Here is a 22,828-nt window from a genome sequence, read left to right on the forward strand (position 1 = left end):
ACTTTTTTTCTTTTAAAAAAAATTCAAAAGATTTTAAAGATTTTAAAGATAACGCCATGCCCGAAGAACAACTCTTTTGTATAGCCAAGTAGTATTTCTATGCATCTTTAAAATAAAAACATGTAAAAAACCATATAGTTTTGTAAAAGGAAAATTAAGGAGATTTGAGGAGACAGTCGCTACACAATCTATTTTTGCAGCATATATTTGACAAGTCTTGAGGAGACTTTTAAAAATTGAGAAGTTTTAAGGAGGCGTAGAATCCCTGTACCTTAGTTAGTTACTGCCTGAACTTATCTAAAGTAACATAACGTTCCCAACCTCGATTCCAGCCTGGAGCGTTTTTTGATATGAGTTATCGCCTCAAAAAACGCTACAAACCCTGGGTTCAAGGTTGTAACGTTACTGATTCAGGATTTTTCTATAACTTTTAATGTAGTTCTATACTAGGAAAATAGATTCCTCCTAGAGGTTTATAGGTGTAAATTAGGCCGAAAAATTTAATGCATATATATGTGTATGTGTGTGCGTGCTGTGTGTGTATATTCTTAAATTGTTAAAAAAAAAGAAAGAGAGTTGAAATTGAAGTTGTACCAGTCGTTTTCTTTCCTGAGAAGTCACTGCATTGCTATTTCATCCTAACACTGCAAGACAGCTTCTGTTACGTTACAAAAGCGGGTTAGCAAAGCTCGTTACAATGGATCAGTTTCGACACAAAATTAAAGATTTAAAGGAGTCGATATATCAAAAAGAGAAATTTATTGAAAAATGCAAATCAAAAGAATTAATAGGAAAAGACAGACAGGCACAGTGTTTCTTTGAAATTACCAGTTTGAATAAAAAATGCAATGACGTTCGTAAAAAGATTAAAGACGCTACTGAGAGAGTAGCTGCTGCAGAGAAATCGTTGCTCAAAACGCAAGCTCAGACATGGATAACACATAAAAACAACACAAAACTGGAGAAAATATGCGAAAAAAAACAGAATCAAATCGAAAGTTTGAGCCATCAGATCGCAACAGCTAAAGCAGAACATATGGAGAAAGCAGCATTGTATGAAAACAAACGATCTCGCAAACTCTTATTGCAAGGTGAATTAAACAAGAACAGGTTATTAGCTGAAAACCGAGAAAAAGCGCAAAGACAGTTGGAAGAACGCCTCCACCAACAAAAGGTTTCCCTTGTAGCAATCCGAATGGATGATTTAGCTTCTTCAAGGGATGAAGAGACGCGTTGTGAATTAGAAACAAAGATTGCGAACACACAGTCGAGAATACAATCGAGCAAAAGAAAAATTGCATCGCTTGAGAAAAAGGTCGTTTCGAAAAAAAACAGTATATGTTGTGTCAGGAATAAAAGTAACGAGATCGAGAAAGAAATGTCCAAAGTGTTACAAGAATTACACGACATATAAAATAAAGCAACCTCGTTCTCAGGGCTTTTTGTTTCTTATTGGCGCTGCGCTTATTAATAGGTCTGACGAAAAAGTTCGTCTCGCCGTCCGATATGCAAAAAGAGAAAACATGTCCTGGGATCCAGGTTAAAAAAGGCTCAATAAAGTGGAAGAAATTTGTGTACAATGTTTACCGAGTATCTACCTCGCTCACCATTCTACAATTTTTTTATAACCGTTGAGGCAAAAAGTTAAAAACAGGGTCTTTTCTAACATCTTATTCTTTTTCTATTTGATAACCTCTTAAACCAACTTTATCTCCATGGTTTTTGTTTTTTTCTGAGATTTGCGAACACGATTACACGAGAATTCTCTATGTTAAAGTAGTGTTTTAGAATCTAAAAAGATCGTAGTACAACCCCACTCTTGCTGGACATAAGGGAAAGAAGAATTGTCTCATTATTTTTGAGATGGTTTGTAGTAAGCATGCTGATTGGTAGACCATTTTACTCAACCTCGTCTCCAGGGTCTTCTGGCTCCTAAGCCGTTAATACGTTGTTCAAATTTATAAACAAGGCAAAATTCACTGGGAACGAGGTTGCATTTTGCTCATTGATTTAAGTCTCATATTTGGCGGTTTTAATAGCATGTCCCAGAGGTACTGTAGCTTTATTCCACTGAGAGGGGGCATAGGGAGAAAGTGCCCTTCCTTTAAAACAATTTTTAAAAATATAAAAGTATGAGAGGGGATACATAAATTGCATAGTTTTTGATGGTCTGAACAGTCCATACTGTAAATTTTCTGCCCTCGTTATACAAAAGTTTGCCTATTGTTACTCAGTTAACAAAGATACTTTCAACATTGCCTAACCATATCGTAAGCAGGGGACAAATAATTTTTGGGAAAGAAATTTTCGTGGAACATTTTTTCTTCGGATTATTACGAAATTTGCTAAAAATTAAAAAAATCGACCCTTCACAAAAATTTCTCCATTTCTTCATTATTCATTTAAATAATTATTTTATCTCCAAAATCTTTGTTAGGCAACATACCAATTTTGTTTCCACTAAAAATACTAAATCTTCATTATAATTTTGGAATCATGTAGCCTTAAGGTAATTACTTCATCGCATGTCTGACACGTTAACAAAAGGCTAGTGAGCCTTGGAGCAGGATTGTTGATAATAAATGAACGAGCGTCGATCAAACCTACTGTTGAAATTCGTTAACCACAATAAAACCGTAATGTAGGTAGTTATCCCCAGTGAAGCAAACACCACGCTAAGGGAGGAAAAAATAATGAAAACACAAATCACAAGAAATAAATTTGATTTTCACATATTTATGTATACATATAATATACAATTTGCTTATTCAAATATATTTTCACTCCACGGATACACTGAAATAATCTTTAGCTCAAACTTCTCCCTATATTTAACATGCATTTTAGTCCCTTCTTCGTAACTTTCAAACTAATTTTTTCCCTTTATATCTTGAGCTATCATATCTCAAACAAATTATTTATTCAGGTCCTTGTGAGTTCGGGGTAGAGAAAGAGAGAGTCAACTGTAATTTTCCCCATTCATTTAAATTAAGGCGATAATTTTTCCGAAATTAGGCCTAATTTGATGTCACTTATATTATAACAAAGGACCATTAAAAGTTCACTTGTATGATCTTTAATGAGAAAAATAGGCAAACATCGAAATGCACCCTTTTAATCCCACCGCCTAAATTAGGTTTCATGTACGCCACTAAAATAGAATAAAAAAATTAGTTCATTTCACAGCTCCATCAAAATTTTAAATAAATAATTATGCGTATTTATTGTTTCATTTCCAGTCTCAAGCTTTTTGCTTTTAAATATTACGTTTCAACTTCAACACGCCGTTTCCTTTGACTTTCACGAGTTTTATCGTCTGAATAACAAATGCGAAAATTCACGTTCACACGTTAATTCCAGAACAAAAATTACTTTCCTCTGCCTTTCATGTGATGGTAGTTAGGTAAAATCTTGGTTAAAAAGTCTAACTGTAACATCTGCGGCGCCGGTTTTTCCGACGCTTTTCTCCGTTTGCAGTCACTTCCAAACACAACAGTGTTCTCACTTAGTTTCTCACTGCTAGTCAGTTTGCACATAGCTCCCACAACACAGCCATTCGTTACCTCGATCTGTGGTCCAACAACTGTCTTTGCTTCGAATACGTTATTGTCGCCAATACGTATGGCTTCAACACGAGAACCAATTTCAAATACATTGGAATGACCGATTAATAAAGTATGACCAGGTCTTCGATTCGTAATAAGCGTTTGTTCTTCGATTAGATTCCCATCGCCTATAATGATTGGGCCTAAAATGGAAAAAAGGGATAATTAGTCATATTTCATCCAGAAATCGCTATCACAATGTGATTTAGTGTATTCTGTTGTATGATTTTGGGTATGGAAAGAATTGTTACAACAGACAAAAGTACAACAGACAAAAGCAATTCAATAATAAAGTTGTAAAACGAAGCACTTTTGTCAGATGATTGGTTTTCTTACCGAATTCTTCGTATTGCTAATTGTGACTTAATGAATAAGAAGAAAAAAATAACAGTTTTATTATTCCTCACAAGTAGAATCTTGATATTTTTAACTTTAATTTCAGAATTTTTTCGCGAATTTCATGAAATTAAATTCCCATGAAATACAGTGTTTTACATGATTCACGAAATTAAATTTCAACAAAATTGTTCATTTGCTGATTCGCGAAATTAATTAGTTTTCAGTTTTCAGTATCCTATAGCTAAAGTTATCAAATTTGAAATGTATGTTCTAATTATATAACTTATATGTTAACATCCTTTATTTCTTAAATATATCTTGTTTATATTTATAATAATTTTCAATTTTTCTTTATTACGCAAAATAATTCTGTTGTAAAATACTTGCAATTCTTATCAGAAAGTTTTGAAATTTGGCAACACAAACAAGCCAAATGAAATAGAGCAATAGATTATAAAATGAATATCTTAAAAGCATCTTACTTATGTCTTATGTGTGCACCAATAAACAGAGGGTAGTTTATACCAATTTTTAGTTTCTACTTAGAAAAAAGAGAAGTAATGTGATTTCAAATTTTTGAAAATTGACATCAATGTATATACTTTTTGTATTTCATTGTGTAACTGGCAAGTCACAGAAAAGCACAACAAATAAACAAACAACAAACCTCCCTCAGCTATTATTCGAGCTTTTGGATGCACAACCGTTCTAACACCAATTGAGACATCACCAATTATTTCTGCTTCATTGCAAACGAGTGCACCAGGAGTGATTTTTATTTGTCCTTTCGTAGCAGGTATGCTCATATTTCGTTTTATTAATCTACGAAAACTAAAAGTTTATTAATTGGAGCCAATACAAGGCCTAAACTTTCTTAACATGCTTAAAGGAAAACCTTACTGAAAAAGACACTTAAAATCAAAATAAAGTTCTTCTAAGTGTGATAAACATTTACATTAATTTCCAGCACCTTTATTTAATCTCAACAAAATAAATTAAATATCTGAGATAGAAATTCAGGGAAAAAAGCAAGACTACTGAAGTGTCCTTGTTGGAAGGGGTAAAAGAACAACATATATATAAACATAACTAAACATCTTTCTTTCAACAACAACCATTTGCCATCTTGGTCTAGTTCTAACTGTCCTGTTCTCGTGGTTCGGTCCATTTGTCCAGCTGCAGATTAGTCATAACAGCTACCTTGATAAATTTGCCGAGTTGGCCAGAAATTAAATTCCCTTTTAATTTAAGATATGTGGATGTGTAACGCCAGTCTAAGCGACAGAAAGAGTTCAGATGAGCTAAGAAGCAGGCTAAGTATCCGTAGAATTAAAGATGTTATGCAGATAAGAAGATTGCATTGACTGGGGCACTTAGAAAGAATGGAGGAGGATAATTGGGTAAGAAAGTGTAGAGACTTGATAGTTCCTGGGGCAAAGCCCAGAGGCAGACCGAAAAAGACTTGGCAGGAGGTTATAAGGACAGACTTGATACAGAGGAAGTTGAGTTTAGATCTAACACAGTGTAGATCAGATTGGAAGAGGGTCATTAATATACCCGTCTAATCCATGCTAGCATGGAAAACGGACGTTATGATGATGATTTGACCATTCACATTATTAATGGCATCATCCACTTAAAAAAATTACTTCAAATGTGAAAACCTGTAGCAGTAACATTTCCTATTAACATGTTTTAAAGTTTGATGTGTTTCAAGAAGAAGAATTATTCGAAAAAAGAAAACATGAAAATTATTATCATTATCAGGAGTGTATACCATGTTGGCAAGCCAGGTTGCCATCCATATTGCTGAAACGGCACAGTGATTCTTTTTCTATCAGTGAATTGGCGTGAAACTCAAGTGTGATTTTGTGTAAACACAAACTGAACTTTTGCAAGGAACTTGCCATAGTCAGAGCAGAAAAAGTACTCAGCAAATTGAGCCAAGTCCTAACTTGTTATAATATTTAAGTACATTGTTTCTACTTAAAAAGGATTCACTATACAGCCTGACTCTTAAATAAACCATCATAATAATATATATAATAATAATAATAATAATAATATAATAATAAATCAATTTATTTCTATTGCCACAGGAGAACATTGAATTAACTATACCTGACTGCCTTGTCAGAATACCATAAGAGAAAAAGAGCCCTATGGACCAGGTTAAACATGAATAATGTCGATTTTGGATATGATGAGGTTGGTTCACAGCGAAAAAATGTTACTTTCTGCAAATACATGAGAATCTCATCAAATTTAAAAAATGAAAGCCATTATGAGAAAGGTTATAATCAAATTTTCATAGATGGTGTTATCGAGCTAGGTATAGATAGGTGAAGGTGATATGATTGAGTCTAAGTTTTGCCGGGTTATATGAGTATTCATGCCACCCCTTACCGATTGAGGTAAATTGCTATACTACCAAGCTTCATTTACAAAAGCTAATTAAATAATTTTGTGACTTCGTTTTGATCTAGAGGTTGAAAATGGGCTTTAAAAAAATGAATTTATTCTAAATAGGAACTTCCATCTTACTTTAGCAGTAGGCATGCTTTTCCCTGACTGTAAGAAATGAAAGCCATGTGAGGGAAATTGGGAAGATGGCACACTGTGTGGGCCGTTGGATGTTGCCGGGAGTTGTCTAGTAGAGCGCGGGCCCTAATTGGGTCTGCGTCGCTCAAAATGAGCATTAAATACTCTAGGACTCTCCATCTAAGCCATGGCCCCTCCTGGAAATAATAGACAGGGTATATCCCTTGATATTTGTGAGGCTAGCCATGTAAAATATGCACATCTATCTATCTATCTCTATATAGTCAAGAAAAACCAGATGTTATTTTTTTATTTTGTACTTATGTAAATACATAAATAAGATGATAACTTGTTTGTATTTTATATACAAACAAGTTATCAACAACAAGTTGCAGCTCATCAAGAAAATGTCACATCGCAAATAAATTTATTGATAAAACAGACAAGTCAAAGTAAGCACATGCATGAGAAAAGAAATTGGAAGTTGTAATCCAGTTTAATTTTAAAGTGTACCTCTAATAATAAACTGTTGTGTTTGCAAAACGAGCAGCCTCAACCTTGGTTTTGAATCAAAAGTAGCTAGAGAGTTATAAGCTAGCTAGTAGAAATACACCAAAAGTTAGCTGAATTACCCAACAAAAAACAGACAAAATTTTTATTATATTTCGTTATAAGTACGGGTTAAATCTGAAGATATTGGTAAACTTTCATAAAGTCAATTTTTTCTGTCCAAAACAGCCATCCAACATGCGCCACCAACACGACATTATGCGCCATTTTTGCATGGGCGCAATCCTTTGGGTAAAAATCTGAAAAGTCCGCAGAACGAATCAAAACAAATCCCGATTACCCCGTTTCAGGGATAACTTTTTATGAGCAATGGCTGGGGTTGCAAAAGGCTAGTGCATCTTCCCAACTTTCTCTCTCCTACGATTATTATTACCATTCTTATTGCTGAAGCATTTTTTCTTAGACCTGTTTTCCTTTCCCCCCTGATATTGGAATTTGAACCAAACTTTGAACTGGACTGGGCAATACTTTTTAAGGATAAAAATTACCACTTTTATCATCTCAACTTTTTGTAGCCTTCAAAGTTTACCTCCCGTGAAAGATCAACTTGGTTTCACACATAAGAACTTTAAAAGTTGTCTTTTATTTATGTGCATCTTTTTACTATTCAGAAAAATCTTTATTAGTTTCAATGTGCGCAGTGTGTGTTACAGTGCCTTTAAAATGTGCACATGGTTTCAATACAAGGAATCACAGTCCCGATATTTACTTGCACACACATCTAAGTGATTACGTAATGCCTGATGCGCGCGCAAAAATGGAGGTAAAAATGTAAACAAACTAAGCTGAATAGTTACCTCCATTTCTGCATGTGCAGGAAAAACATGGCACTATGATTGAGTGTATTTTTTAATTTTTTTTTTATTTTTTGTTGTCACAAATATTGATACACAGTTGCAATATCATTGTATCTCTAATGTAAGCTTTTGAATAGAACATTAACAGCTCCACAGTTTTATGTTGTTTGTATAAAAATGTTTAAAAGCTTTTAGAATCTCAATAGAATGATACTCCCGTAATAGATAGGTGTGGATATTTTACATGGCTAGGCTCACAAATATTGAGGGATATACCATGTCTATTATTTCCAGGAGGGGCCAGGAGAGTCCTAGAGTATTTAATGCTCATTTTGAGCTACGCAGAACCAATTAGGGCCCGTGTTCTACTAGACAACTCTTGGCAACATCCAACGGCCCACACAGTGAGTCATCTCCCCAATTTCCCTCACATGGCTTGAGTTAACCTGGGGCTATGGTAACATTCACTCGCCCATGTTGAATCCCCGTCAAGAGGAATTTTTACATTATCAGAATATGCAGATTTTAATTGTTTACAAGGCCTCATTTTTTCACAAATTGTTGTGTCACTTTCCTAGATGAAATTTGTCAATAAAGGCATACTTTTGACTTATAGAATTTTTCAGGATTCATATTAGGTTAAATGTAAGAAAATCAGGTCTACATTTTGTATAGTCTTATGTTGTGGTGCTTTGGTATAACTCCAGCAAAGCTGTAGTATTTCATTATAAAACTGATAAAATGCTGTCTTGAAAGGCCTAAACATCCTTCAAGGCCTAAACGGCCTACATAAGGAGTTAATATTGTTGTAATTTGTTGTAAGCGTAATATCCCCACAGTTGGTTGATAAAACCATAGAAGCACATATTTATTAAAGCACCAATGTTTGACTGTGAACATTTTTATGAAAATTGTTTAAAGGAGAAAGGAATGTGTTAAATACTTCAATATAACTTCAACATGTTTTCAGTTTTTGCTTTAAAACTTGCTTTAAAATTTATTTTTTTGTTAATTTCTAAATTTGTTTTGAAATAGTTTTGGAATAGTTACTCTGTTTCAGTTTTTGCAGCTAAATTTTCTGATTTCACAAGATGTAAACCCTATCGGTAGTTTCCTGCTTAACTAGAAAACGACTGTAACTGGATTCCAATCTATTTAAGATTAAACAAAATTAGGAATATGGCATAAGAGTTTTTTGCAGACAATTTCCAATTTAACTGGTGGCCTTAAGATGTAGAGTGTTCGCCTTCAGTGTAGAAGGTCTCTGGTTCAAACACAGCTGATTCATGCCGGAGACTACAAAAGTGTGAATCGATCCTTTCTGCCTAACGTTCAGCTTGAGAATAGGATTGAAATCTTAGGCGGTTGTCTAATTTCTGTAGCTTGAATGACAGTTTTAAATGTATCTAGAACCCCTTACACAGGACCCTCATTGATAACAGTACCATTAGAAACTGGGCCATGTGTGGTAAATAATAGTAATAATAATTATTATTTTTATCTGCTATATATATTTTATTATCTAATTTACATTCACTGCCGTACCTTTACAGAGTTAAATTACGGGAAAAACAAGTATTTTTTAAAAGTTGTTTAAATTTTGTTTCTTTCATATAATGTTTAGCTATAATCCCCAAGCATGATGCACCATGTCTCCACCAAGAGTTGCACCACTCTCCAGATCACGCCCTTTAAGAGATGGAGGAGAGCCAGTAAATGTTGCAAATAGATACAGAATTTGTAGAAAACTGGGTAGTGGAAGCTTTGGAACTGTGTTTTTAGTAGCTGATATCAAATATGGAAATGAATTGTGAGTAATTAGATTGCTTGTTGTTGTTGTTGTGTTTTGTAACATTACAGTGTGTAGTTCAGAAATGTAAAATAAGGGCCAAATGAGAATTTCATCAAGATGGTCACAAATATTATAATCTTATTCCTTTACAACTTGCATAAAATGGGCTATAAGTCCCATATTTTGTAGTGAATATATTTAACTCCAGAATAAATTAGGAAATTTGTGATAAATTTCAATTGGGAGAGAGCTGTTTAACGAAAACTGAGAACGCTGGATTACACCCTGCTTTAAGTCACAAAAATTATTTAAGCTCTGTTTAGATAGATAGTGGGTTGAGGTTGGGATAGATAAATAAACAAACTGCAATTTTATTACCATTTTTAATGTTATGTGAATTGGAAACCAAATGTCATTGCATTTTCAGCACTATCAATTGTAATTGTTATCCCCCTTTAGTGAAATTTTCCACAGATCATTCAAGTAGTTTTTAGTAAAAAGTTACTTCTTTTTGAAAAAAACACTTGGAGTTCTTTTGCTAGAAAACTGTATCATAATTCTAATAAATGTGACAATACTATGACAATTTCATTTTCATTATTGTCAATGAAAAGATTTATATAAAAAGTCCAGTTTTGTCTGCTTAATGTGGCTATTGTTAATTTAGCAGGTGTTAATAAATCTAATATATGGATATTTCCAGTTTTCTCTGTTAATAATACCAGGATACATTTAATTTTTGCTCAATACCATGCAATGCCACGTTCCACATTTTGTGTATGAATATGACAAAAAATAGATATTAAACTATTGATTTAACTACATAATTTTTTCAGAAAAGTGTTAAAAGAAATACCTATTGGTGATATAGAACCTGACGAAACTATAAGCGCTGTGAATGAAGCGAGATTGCTGTCTAAGGTAGGTACTACATTGAGTATTTTGACCAATGCAATAGCCATATATAAATGATTTTATGTTTGCTGTTTTAGTTAGAGCATCCTGGGATTGTCAAGTTTCACGATAGCTTTATGGATGGTGAATACTTTTGCATCATAACAGAATACTGCGAGGTTAACTTTGTTTTTGCATAGTATAGTTCCTGTTTTTTTAATTTTTTTTTTTTTGGGGGGGGGGCAGGATTCTAAAGTGTATGTATATTTAGTATATTTGCACTTAAGATCACAATTGTGTGATGTAAAAATATTGAAAGCTAAGTGGTAATAGTGTAAGAGTACCATTACACATAGCAAAATTTTTAATAGCAAATAGCATACAAAGATAAAGAATAAATAACTCTAGAACAAATACTTGTGCAGGTTTTTTGTACCTGTAAATAGGGAAAGGGGTTAGTAGTAACTCAATTTTTTGTCAGACTTGCAATCATTGGGTACATAAGACGTGCAGTAGTAATGGTGGAAGGTTAAGAGCTGACATTCAGTTTGTATGCAAGTGTTGCAAAGGTAAGATTATAGAGAATGAAGTATTTCCAGCTTTAATGATGTACAACAGTGGCTCGTTGAGAACTTCTGTTACTTAGGTGATATGTTGAGCAGTGAAAGGGGTGTTGGAAGAAGTGTTACTTGCAGGATAGGTTCTGCTTAGAAAAAATTCAGAGAGTTACTTCCTTTGTTGACTAGCAGAGTTTTGTGAATTGAGGTAAAAGGTATGTTGTATGAGGCATGTGTAAGAAGTGTTATGTTGTACGGTAGTGAGACATGGGCTGTGAAGCAGGAAGATCTTGACCGTTTAGAAAGGAATGATATGAGAGTGGTTAGGTGGATGTGTAACGCCAGTCTGAGAGACAGAAAGAGTTCAAATGAGCTAAGAAGCAGGCTATGCATCCGTAGAATTAAAGATGATATCCAGATAAGAAGATTGAATTGGCTGGGGAATTTGGAAAGAATAGAGGAGGATAATTGGGTAAGAAAGTAAAGAGACTTGTTAGTCTCTGGGGCAAAACATAGAGGCAGACTGAGAAAGACTTGTTAGGAGGGTATAAGGACAGACTTGATACAGAGGAAGTTGAGTTTAGATCTAACACAGTCTAGATCAGATTGGAAGAGGGTCATTAATATACCTGTCCAACCCATGCTAGCATAGAAAACGGACGTTAAGCCGAGAATGATGATGTACAATTTATAACAGGATTAAGGAAATGAGGAAATAACAGTGTAAGGAAAAGAAAGCCATTTTTATAGATATAACCTTCATATTCAGATTTATGAGGAAATGAAAGTATAGCTTTCAACAGTAATGTGATTACATGTTACTCACATATGTACAACTAAAGCATGAAGGCACCAGAATTGGAAAGAAATCATCCTAGGAACAAGGGAGAACCTAGTTTAGCATTAACCAACAAGCATTTGTTCAAAACATGTCACACCCTTAGTAGGCACAAGTCCAATTGCAGAATTGACTTTTTGTTATATTTAGAAACCTTTTGTAATTCTCCAGCTGCTTAACAAGAAAAATTGTGCTTTTCTTAAATTTTCCATTGGGCAAAGTTAAATACATAATTTAGTTAATTTAGTAATGAAGGGTAAGTAAAACAAATATAGTTCTTGGCAAGATAAATTATGTGCCCTCTATACTCAATGAGGACTTGTACCCCTTTGTATACATAGTTACCAGCCATTAGTAGTTTTTTTGTGTTGATTTCTCCTGTTGAATATACTTATGATGAAGGCCAATAGCTTTGGGTAATATAGAAGATAATAAATAAGGTAAAATATCTAAAAGTAGGAAATGTGACTAGTGCATTTTCTTTACCAAAGGTGTGATCATTAGTATATTTCCTTCTTCATTTATCCCCACGTAAAAAAATAATATGCTATCATGTAATAAACAACAAGATATTAATGAAATAGTCATTTTTAGAATATTTCAAGAAAGCATTAGCATGTTTGGTTCTTAATGCTTAAAATGTTGAGGATATAAAAACTTCCAAGTTGTTAAGATTTGCAGCCATGTGTTCGTTTTAATGAACGTATACATGGAAAAATTTGTTTTTGCAGAAATTGATCTTAACATGTTTAGTACAAATTGTTCATGAAAAATATACATTTTCTGTGAAGTCAAAAACAGGCTCAATACTATAATATTTTATCTTTGTCAATTTGATATCATATTAAATGAATTATAACGGAACATCAATAAACGTTAGAAAAAGCCAAAAATCATTGATCTGTTTACATCCCAGACTAGTTTTTTATACCAATTATTTTTTATAGTTTTATACCAAATGCTAATTTTTTAAGTAAGCTAATTTTTTAACACAAGTTTTTATGCAAAAAGCTATGCCCAATCACAGCTATTACACATAATATGACAATGTACAAAAATACTTTCGTGTTTGTTACGTTAAAGTTTACTCCATGTAATAGGCTCTTTGAACATAATCAGTCCGGTGTCCGGTACAAGTAAAAGTTTGCTGTTAAAGATGAACTTGATTGTGGGATTGTGCTTAGAAATTTTTGTTGTTGCTATTATATATATTATATATTATATTGGATAGTTAAGTCTTATTAAGTCAGCCACTTTATTTCCAGTTAAAATATGCTACTTTCAGCAACACAGTTTAAATTTATGCTCCATAGGGTGGTGATTTGGATGATAGGTTGCATTCATGGAAGAAGAATGGAAAGGAGGTTGATACGTCTCTTGTCATGACATGGTTTATACAAATGTTGTTGGCCGTACAATATATGCACCAGCGAAGAGTTCTCCATCGAGATTTAAAAACAAGAAATATATTTTTAAAAAATAATATGGTAAAGATAGGTAAGTTTTTATTAAAATTTTGTAGTTGTGGAGTTTTTTGGAAATTTGTTTTTTTTTGCTGGTTTTAGTGGAAATAACTTATATTCCTGAAAATAACTATAGTAAAATGTCAGGATTTTTAGCTAAAAAAATGTTAGAAAATGTCATGAAAATTGAGGTACAGCTTTTGAGTGAACACTGCATTATAATTTCTGTAAGATAATTTAGTTATAATAAAGTTTATTTGATTGTAATATACTCTTGGAAAGTTGCAACGATTGTAAAAAACTTCTCAATAATGTTTTTTCTAATTCCATCTTTTGTTTAGAATTCAAGTTATGGAAACCGTTTACATTTTTTTCATTGACATTTTTGTTTCTGTTAAACCAGATTTCTTCTGTATAAAATCCTGGAATTTATTTTTTAAAAATGAATGCCCACCCCAAAATATAACTTTTGTAAGCCTTAGCTTTTGCTTGCTCACTGTTTAAGTGTATTTTCTGTGATTCAGGTGATTTTGGCATATCACGCATTCTCATGGGTACGACTGATATTGCAACAACATTCACTGGTACTCCATACTTCATGGCACCTGAAATTTTAAAGCATGAAGGATATAATTCAAAGTCAGACATTTGGTGAGATTTACTGAATTTGTGTTTGATCGATACTTGTCGAGTGAACTAAAAATTTTGATTCAACCAAAATCAGGAAAAGGCATCAATCAGCAAACATTTTGCTAGATTTGTGTTTAAAATTCCAGATTTATTTTTTTTAACATTGAATTGCTTAACCAGTCCTTTACCAAAAATATGACTAAAGCAATTATTAGATTAGTCTCATAAAAACCGACTAATTTTGAAAAAAAATATGTTCTCTTCTTATACAATCAGCAGTTGACCATCAAAATTGAAAAATAGCTTGTTAAACCAGCCTTTCTAACAATATTTATTTCACGTCAGTAAAAATTGTCGACTTAGAATGCTATTTCCTTGCTCTACAAGGCAAACTTGTGCCAAGTCAGCAATTTGTAATTTGTTTTACAATTGCAATCTCCAACGGTTAAATTTTTACAGAAAATAAGAGTAAAAGTTCCGAAAATCCAAATTATACTCAATTTAAAAAAAACATGTTAGCAAAACGTTGCTGACATGAAACAGGAATTTTTGTTAACACGTCGGCATTCACCTCACCAAATCGCCAAAGCTAAGTATTTCAATTTCATGGAGATATTTTATTGAGTATAAAATTTTTAAGCGATGTAATAGAGATTTAAAATTGATCACCTTGAATGTAACACTGGTTTAACATAACTCGGCGAAATGTTTGGAATTCAGCTTGGGACTATTACGCAAAAAAATTTTTAGCCTAACTGTATTTGACTGTTTAATCGACCTGGGTGTTTATTTAAAAATAATTTTTTCCCTGGGCTTTTATTCAGGTATGGGCGTTCATTCTTAACATCGTTTTCAAGTTGAAAACCTATGTATAACAGTTTATTTTTTACAATAAATTATAGCATACCAACATCTTCATAAGATGTTTTTTTGTTTAAAGATGAAACGGCTGGGCTGTCTTTTTTTATATCCCCATCTGTCATAATGTCAAAAGAATTGATTGCATCTTTATTCTCTTTTATTTCCAACACTTTCATTTCATTCAGTCCTGGCATAGAACAGTAAATTTTCCTTAAGCAATGAATAAATTTAACTTCGGGACCATCAAGCGCAAGATTGAGAGCACAGGTTTTGAAAGATATTTCAATTATAGTATTCGATATCTGAGACCAAGAGTCTAAAATTCAATGAATTGCCATATTACTTGCCATTGTAGATTCATGGATGCCTTCTGCTAGACACTAGCTAAACATCAAGTGTTAACATGATCCCTGAGTGTTTATTCTAACATAGGCGATTATTTAAAAGGGCATTTATTAGCAAAAGTTAGGTTTTATTCTGGGGTGTTTATTCCAGCGTGTATTTGGAAATGGGCGTTATTCTGTAAAATACCACAGTATCATCTTTTTTAAAAGAAATAAGCTAGTTAAAACCTTACTTATTTTTTGAAATAAATTTTGCAGACAAACAAACAATCTTTGAGTCAGTTTCTACTTATTATTTATGGAAGAAATTGTGGAATATATTACATCTTCCCAAATCTGCAGTGTACTCAAGTACAAATTGAAGCTCATCATTTAATTCTTTATTGGAGGTTGGAGATTTCATAACTGCCTACAATAAAAATGTGATTTTCAAATCCTTTTGCACGCTACAGCTGCTGGCAATCCCTGACTACAAAAAACTTTAATTGACAATCAACTATTTCCACCACAAAGGCTTACACGCAAATAAGGTTGCAGTTATGAAGATATTCAAAGAATACCTGCAGTTTTAATTTTATGCGTGGATGGTCTCTAATGAATTTGCAACCTTTCTTATGGAGTACTATAGACTGCAAAAAGCTAAAACATATTAAGGTATAAATTAAAGTGTGGTAGAGTTTACACCTCCAAAAACGTATCAGTGTTACCTAACAAGGCTTTAATAAGAAATAAACAGCAAAAAAATCAATATGTTAGGTCTTGCATGAAACTAAAGTATAAAAAAATGAAAGATTGTTAAAAATGTTGAAGATACAAGAAATGGATAATTTTACAGGATAAATTAAGAATGACAGATTTTTAAAATTGTTGTGAAACTGTAGATTTGAGTCAATTCCTTAAAAATGTGTCTCACAAAGAAAGTTTAACATAAGGTTTTTTTCACAGATTATTTGTACATTTTATCAAGAATACTATAGTGAAAATTAATTGATTGTAAAGTAAAAACATTGACTTCATTCTACCTGTCGATGTTCTACCTGGCAGATTTTGGAAAAAATAAAATTTAGCACGTATACTGTTGCTCATGTGACTAGACGAAGTGAAATCCAATCTGAGTGGTTTAATGGCCCTTGCTCAAATATGAACTTTTATTTGTTCCTGTACTTTAACTTTGGTCAATAAGTAAATTTAGCTGGAGAATAAGATTAATCTATGCATTCGCCTTTAGGTCAATTGCAGTTATTTTATATGAGATGTGCACTTTAAAAAGAGCATTCCAAGGAAATGTAAGTTGTTTCTTTATTAAAAATTAAAAATATTGAAACAAAAGTGTTCAAGTTTGACTCGCTTATTTTAACTATTTGACGTGTTTATTTTGGTGTTGAATGAAACAATTATTTTCTACTTAATATAAACAGGAATCAGCCTTAGTGGCTGTTTATATGGAAGCTGGCTGACTTGGCAAACGGGCTGACTCACTTGCCGGGCTGGCTTTTAACTTGTGTTTATATGAAAGAAAAAAAATTATAATAAAAGCATTAAATAATGTAGAACAAAAGAAATACTTTTGATAACAAAAGATTTTATTAGTTGAGCATAATATAAATCATCTCGCCTAGGCGGGCTATCCCGATTTGTTACTGTTTATATGGGAAAATGTTAATCCTGCCTACCGGGATCCCGCCTCTGAGAAACGAGATCTCGGATACCGAGCCAGCCCGTTCGACCGTATTAACAGATAAAGCAAATATATAAGGAAAATGAGGAACACACGAGATCTCAGTAAACGGGCCAGCTCGCCAACCGGGATCATATGAACAGCGCCTTAGGTGTGCATTTAGCATAAGAGGAAGTAAAAATGGCAGAGAAGCTGTGCGTTTTAATTATTAACCTTTTAAATATCATTTATTTAGAGTTTGATGAGTGTAATGTTTAAAATTGTTCAAGGGGATGTTCCCTCGTTACCAAACTCCTTTGGAAGTGAACTTCAAGATATATACAAACGGTTGGTTTTGTTGTTTTGCAAACTTTTGTATGAGATGTCTTAATGAGTGAGATTCCGTTTTCTCTTAAAATCTCAGTGATGCTAAATTTTCAGCAATTTAGGCCATTACTACAATATCAGTAATTGAAAACATGACTGATGTAGAAGTTATGTTGGGGTGTTTAAACTTAAAATTTTATGTAATGATATTTTAAGTTCAAATTTTGTTTCGTTTAGTATGCTTTCCAAGGATCCAGCCTGGCGCTTGTCAGCATCTGACATACTGAAAAATGATTATATTCAACAACATTTAAAGGTGACCAGCGTTTAAATTTCTTTAGTCAAGTTACAGATCAAAATATTTGTTGAATTTGAGTGAATCTTAGGATTTATAAACTATTTGTGGAAAATTCGACGGGGAATCGTGCATTGTTCCCGCATCGTTATTTCGTGCAGCCTTGTTTGCGATTATGAAACCCCTCGATTTTTAAATAACACACCCTTACCTGCTTTCGAAGTTCCATATGCTTTTAAAAACATTAATATTTTTTTATTTGTTTGCCAGTGAATTTCATGTAGATGGACAAACAAGGAAATATTTGTACTCTCTATCCAGCTGAATTATATGAAATCCTTTAATTCACTATCTTATTTTCAGGGCCTTCACCCATATGACTCTTTATAAGAAATATATAAGAAATTTTTATAAGAATTTTTTATAAGAAAAAACATGCCACCTTTTATACGAAAGATAAAACTTTATATTTATTGCAACTTTATATTTATTGAAATATTTGAATTCTTTTGATTGATCTTTTAGAGTCTGAAGATAGAGATCGCTAGCAGTTCTCCTTTAAGTCACACTACTGCTCGAAAAGAAGCTGAGGCTATCGCGAAGGTACTAAACAAACCTAAAAAACGAAAACTGCATGGAGGGAAAGAGTCCAGTAGACCCTTGACCCCAAAAGAACAGCTGAAATTACGTAAACAGAAAAAAGCGGACGAAGAAGCGGAAAGATTAAAAAAGGAAATTGTCTCGACATACACGGAAAGTCGAAGGAAGTATTCACGTTTAAAAGACAGGCAATCGAGAGTAGCCATTCCATTTCTTTCCAATGAAAATAATGACGATAAAAGTGAAAAGGAAGAACTTCAAAACGAGCCTGAGGAGTCTGTAGACCTTCATAAGGCAAATAATGTTATGATATTTCGAAACGATAAATACCTGTCCGATGTTGAGAGCGATAGCTCATTAAGCGTGGTTCATTTGAACGAAGAGGAGACTGAGAACAAAGTTGGTAATATTCGAAGATACACGCATTGTTTTGGTGAAGACGACACGAAGTTGCCAGAAGATATTGAGAAAGCAAAACTAAAGGAAGAAGAATATGTTCGGCATTATACACACTGTTTTGGAGATGACGAAGAAGAGGATGTATTTGTGCAAGGTGGATATTCCCTTTATTTGATTAATTTATTGTTTTGTTAATTTAACCATGACCGCTTTATTCACCTTTTTGTTACCCAAATCTGTTGCTTTATAAGCAGTCTAAGGTGGAGCAAACTTATGACTAATGTCAAGCAAATTTTTTACAAGTTCTTTCCCTGAGTTTGCTTTTAGTATAAATATCTGTATCGTCTTGTCACTCTAATGTTGACAAAAGCCAGAAAAGTAAGTAAAAGTCAATAATATCAAAGGCATTTTAATATTTTTCCACTAGTCTGTTGTTTTTATAAAGCAACATTACCTGGCATGGCAAAAAGTTATGAGAAAAAGACTAGGGATTTAAGAACAGTTGAAAACACAGTGCATGACTTTTTATATAAGCAAATCTTTCAGTTTCCCTTTGTTTTACTAGACTCTTTAGATTTTACAAATGTCAGCACAATACCTGAGGACGCTGAGCTAGCGGATACTTACTACACAACATGTGATGACTTCGAAGAAGATGAATCCAGTGAAGAAGGAAGAGGTGAAGATTCAGGTAGCGAAGAGTATGACGTGTTAGCCGATTACATGCAAAACGCACTCGATTTGTCTGGCGGTGATGCGGAAAGCACGTTTGGTGATACCATGTCTTCTCTAGCAAGTTCAACAACTATGAGACAACAAAAGATTGATTCGTTACGACAGTATGTTTATTTATCTTCTTTGGGACTGGGGCATTACCATGTTTGTAGCGCCATTTTTATCCTACAGTTTTTACGCTGGACTAGCTATTAGAAGATTTTTTGCCTGATTGATTTTACGTTTGTCACGATTCAATTAGATTATCTCATACTAGTCGTAATTCCATGTATGGAAATGCATCCATCGCTGCTTGCAGCTACCATTTTTTGTTCACAGACAGACAGACGAACAGACTAAAGCTACTTTCTTGTCTAACTTTACTTTAATTTTTTTAGCGAGTGCGTGAGGCTTCTCGGTGAAGAAGGTTTCCGTCGTGCGTACAGGTATTTAAACAAGGTGCGCTTCGAATCGAATACAACAGTGAGTGAGGATGTGATTCTTCACAAGCTTCGAAAGATGATTGGAAACTCGCGAGACTGTTTCTTAGTGGATCAACTGTTGTTTCTAGAAAAGCAAAATCAAATCTGTAACGAGAGTCTGCAGTTTTCTTAGCGAAGGTTGACGTTATGAGAATAAAGAAATGTTTATTCTCTTAGGCTGACCCATTTTTGTTGTGGTGGCATTTTAAGTGCTCATTATTAGGGTCTATTTACACGGCAAAAAACTTGAAATCGAAGAATTATTCAACTATGAATAATTTCAGTATAAACAGACGAGTATGAACGATGCAAACTGATTTTGTTTTGTTTTGTTATTTTCCTAGTGTAAACGAACCCTAAGTTTTTTTTGGATTTAAATTTCAATTTTAAGAAAATTTATTTTAACTTGTGTTTCTTAGTAATTGCTCTTGTAAAGGAGGCGTTTACCGATTTTAAATGGCGTTAGTTCGAAAAAAGGGGCGTTACATCCTGTTTAAACATGAATTCCATATATCTCCGGAACCGTTCTATAAATTAGTCTGGTTTTTATTTTTTGTGTAAAGAACACATTTTTACAGATTTTTTTACCTCCCGGTTTGAATTTTTGTCGGGGGTAATTTTGGAGTCCACTTGTGCTATTTTTAATACCTGGTACTGTTGTCGCACAAATTTGTTCGTGTGAAAACTTTCATCATCTTTTAGTATCACAAATTTGAATATATAAACTGTGGGATGAATCCTACATTGGCAGAAATTTTTGCACGGAAACATATCATGCGAAAAAATATGCTAAAATAAGCCAGTGGAAAATGTTTGTCCAAACTGCGATATTTTTTACTGGCAGCCACGAAATGATGTAGGTACCACCCTACTTTGTTTTGATGTGGTGTTTTAGTTAAAATATTTGTTTATCGTAATGTTAGAATAATGAGAGATAATAAAAACTCGTAAATAGGCCACGAAATTGAGTTCCAGAAAAACAAAACAAATTCACAGAGACACCCATCGCGAAAATGTCTCCCAATAAGGTATTTTTGGTATATGACCTTAAGATTATCTATTCTAGGATTAAAAGATAAAATATTGGGGATAGTTTTTATATTTTTGCACCAATTTTTAAATACGCACAATCGGTTGAAAAGTTTACCTTATCAATGTTACTACATCAACGACGCATTTTTGCTAAGCGTCAAAATCGTTATTGTTTATTTTTTTAATGTTTGGAAGATTAATAAACCAATCATCAATCTAACTAATCATGCTCGTCCCAGATCTTTTTTGTTGACATTGATCTGGAAAAAGGTCGAGGTAGATTATTTATAATATATTTTCGTACATATGTATATATAATGTATTTTTGTCTAACTAATATATTTTTGATTCGGATAATATTTTTGAAATGTTTGGGAACTATTGTGTTGCATTCACGTATTATTTTATAAAGAACTTTATTTTCAACCTGGTACTTAAGTTGCCAAATAAATTTCCTAAACTAAAGTTTGCTAACAGAAAATAAAAAATATTCCAAGATTATCCAATGTTCTACAAAGAATTAACGGTTTACACAAACAATTGAAAGATGTTAATTTCTTACTTGTGTCCAATATTGTTCATACTAAAATTGCTTAGAATTTTTTGCGAATTTTAGTACAGTTGCTAAACTGGTTGCTTATAAATAATACGTGTATTATTTTTTGAAATGTTTTTAAAGATTAATATATGAGACCACGTAATATCCATTCTATTGTTCTGATCTTCACTAATTACAAATCAGATTATGGCCGTACTCACCACAAAAAACACAAAGATATTGATTTCACTAATGTCTGGTGCGAATCACCAGAATGAATTTCAATCAATTTTGAGCAAATTAATACCAGTCCGAACGAATCAAACAGAGAAGAGCTGTCAATCAAACAGAGCTGGAATGTACATAATATCAACCTCGTCCCTAGGACTTTTTTTGCTGGAATGTAAATTACTGAATGATTTTTCGTTTTTTTTTGTAAAAGAACAGGAATTGGAACCTTTATAAAATAATCTAATAATCTGATCTAAAAAAGAAAGTACGTTTAAAAATGAGAAACATGAATACAATTTTTTCATAAACTGAATTAACACTAAGCTGTTTAATTCTTGTCTCTTTAACCCCACTTTGCCTCTTTGGTTCGAAGAGGGAATTTATTAAAAAGATACAAAACAATGCCATGTGATGCACAAGTTATATTATAATATATAAATATATGTATAAAACAATCTATTAAAATTTGATTATGTTCCTCCTATTTCAACTGTGGTTGTATTTTTTATATCTATTGTCGAAGTCACAAATGCAATAACAGGTTGTTTGCATAATACCGAAGTGACATTATGACGAAGTGAAATTCCACTCCGTCGTAAAAAATAAAACTGTTTACTTTGTTTTATTTCGAGTTGAATTTAATTTCGGGGGCGGGCGAGTTTAAAGGAGTCACACTGATCGAAAACCGTACTTTACACCAGAGTGAAGTAATAATGGAAGTCTCGCACTGATTTAAATTTCACTTCCGTCAATTTAATTTCACTACGCCCATGGTGATAAACTTATGTAAACAGACTGTTGACTGAAGTGACTCAAACTGGAGTTCACTTCAGGTCTAATGTCAACGAGCCCTTTGCTTGATAAGCTAGAGCAATGGTAAATATTTGCTCGGTTAGTGGGGAAATATTTCAGCATAAACTTTTACTTTCTGTTCATATGGCGAGAAAACTTTCCCTCGGTCGAGAAAATACCATGTGATAAGTTTCTATTGTTTATTATGATAAGAATCTATTGTTTATTTTTAAAAATTATGCCGAATCGACATAAATTTATCTCGCCTACGAGAAAACTTCATGTTCATATGGGAAAACGCATTACCTGCTTACTGGTAGGCGGGTAAATGTTTTTTCTCATATGAACGAAACTAAATTTTGTTAAGAGTTTGTTAAGCTTGGTTTCCACTGTGGTTTAAGTGTGTTTTAAGTATGTTTTACATAAGATTTTAAAGTTAAACCATAATGTGAACGTGTTCGTGTTTTAAAATTTTCGCCATAAAACCTGTTTAAACCACAGATAAAATAAAACCTTAGATCAAAAAATTT

At 33.0% G+C, this 22,828-nt stretch overlaps 3 protein-coding genes across 3 annotated transcripts; 2 read left to right on the forward strand and 1 right to left on the reverse strand.

The window, feature by feature from the left end:
* The first annotated feature begins 697 nt into the window (after positions 1-697).
* On the forward strand, positions 698-1,414 carry LOC130613536 (tropomyosin alpha-1 chain-like). Its single transcript, XM_057434866.1, has one exon. It carries the CDS (start codon positions 698-700, stop codon positions 1,412-1,414), a length of 717 nt encoding a protein of 238 aa, XP_057290849.1.
* Positions 1,415-2,706: 1,292 nt separating this feature from the next.
* Positions 2,707-4,802, reverse strand: LOC130613870 (dynactin subunit 6-like). Its single transcript, XM_057435226.1, has 2 exons — positions 4,612-4,802; positions 2,707-3,748 (listed from the first exon to the last, which is right to left on the reverse strand). The coding sequence occupies exons 1-2, from the start codon at positions 4,748-4,750 to the stop codon at positions 3,369-3,371; spliced, it is 519 nt and encodes a 172-aa protein (XP_057291209.1). The 5' UTR covers positions 4,751-4,802; the 3' UTR covers positions 2,707-3,368.
* Positions 4,803-9,451: 4,649 nt separating this feature from the next.
* LOC130613869 (serine/threonine-protein kinase Nek11-like) lies at positions 9,452-21,452 on the forward strand. Its single transcript, XM_057435225.1, has 11 exons — positions 9,452-9,662; positions 10,481-10,565; positions 10,637-10,717; positions 13,247-13,430; positions 13,921-14,047; positions 16,460-16,517; positions 17,145-17,236; positions 17,453-17,531; positions 18,036-18,663; positions 19,075-19,348; positions 19,622-21,452. Exons 1-11 carry the CDS (start codon positions 9,502-9,504, stop codon positions 19,836-19,838), a joined length of 1,986 nt encoding a protein of 661 aa, XP_057291208.1. The 5' UTR covers positions 9,452-9,501; the 3' UTR covers positions 19,839-21,452.
* The last annotated feature ends 1,376 nt before the right edge of the window (positions 21,453-22,828 follow it).

Source organism: Hydractinia symbiolongicarpus, chromosome 11 (genome assembly GCF_029227915.1).
Source record: "Hydractinia symbiolongicarpus strain clone_291-10 chromosome 11, HSymV2.1, whole genome shotgun sequence".
NCBI classification, from domain to species: domain Eukaryota; kingdom Metazoa; phylum Cnidaria; class Hydrozoa; order Anthoathecata; family Hydractiniidae; genus Hydractinia; species Hydractinia symbiolongicarpus.

Excerpts from the sequence above, each read along its gene's own strand:
- LOC130613536 (XM_057434866.1), top strand. The coding sequence starts at position 698 with ATGGATCAGTTTCGACACAAAATTAAAGATTTAAAGGAGTCGATATAT.
- LOC130613870 (XM_057435226.1), bottom strand. The coding sequence starts at position 4,750 with ATGAGCATACCTGCTACGAAAGGACAAATAAAAATCACTCCTGGTGCA. Across the intron at positions 3,749-4,611 it reads TCGAATAATAGCTGAGGGAG|GCCCAATCATTATAGGCGAT; the intron begins GTTTGTTGTTTG and ends TTTCCATTTTAG.
- LOC130613869 (XM_057435225.1), top strand. The coding sequence starts at position 9,502 with ATGTCTCCACCAAGAGTTGCACCACTCTCCAGATCACGCCCTTTAAGA. Across the intron at positions 14,048-16,459 it reads AATTCAAAGTCAGACATTTG|GTCAATTGCAGTTATTTTAT; the intron begins GTGAGATTTACT and ends ATTCGCCTTTAG. Across the intron at positions 17,532-18,035 it reads ATATTCAACAACATTTAAAG|AGTCTGAAGATAGAGATCGC; the intron begins GTGACCAGCGTT and ends TTGATCTTTTAG.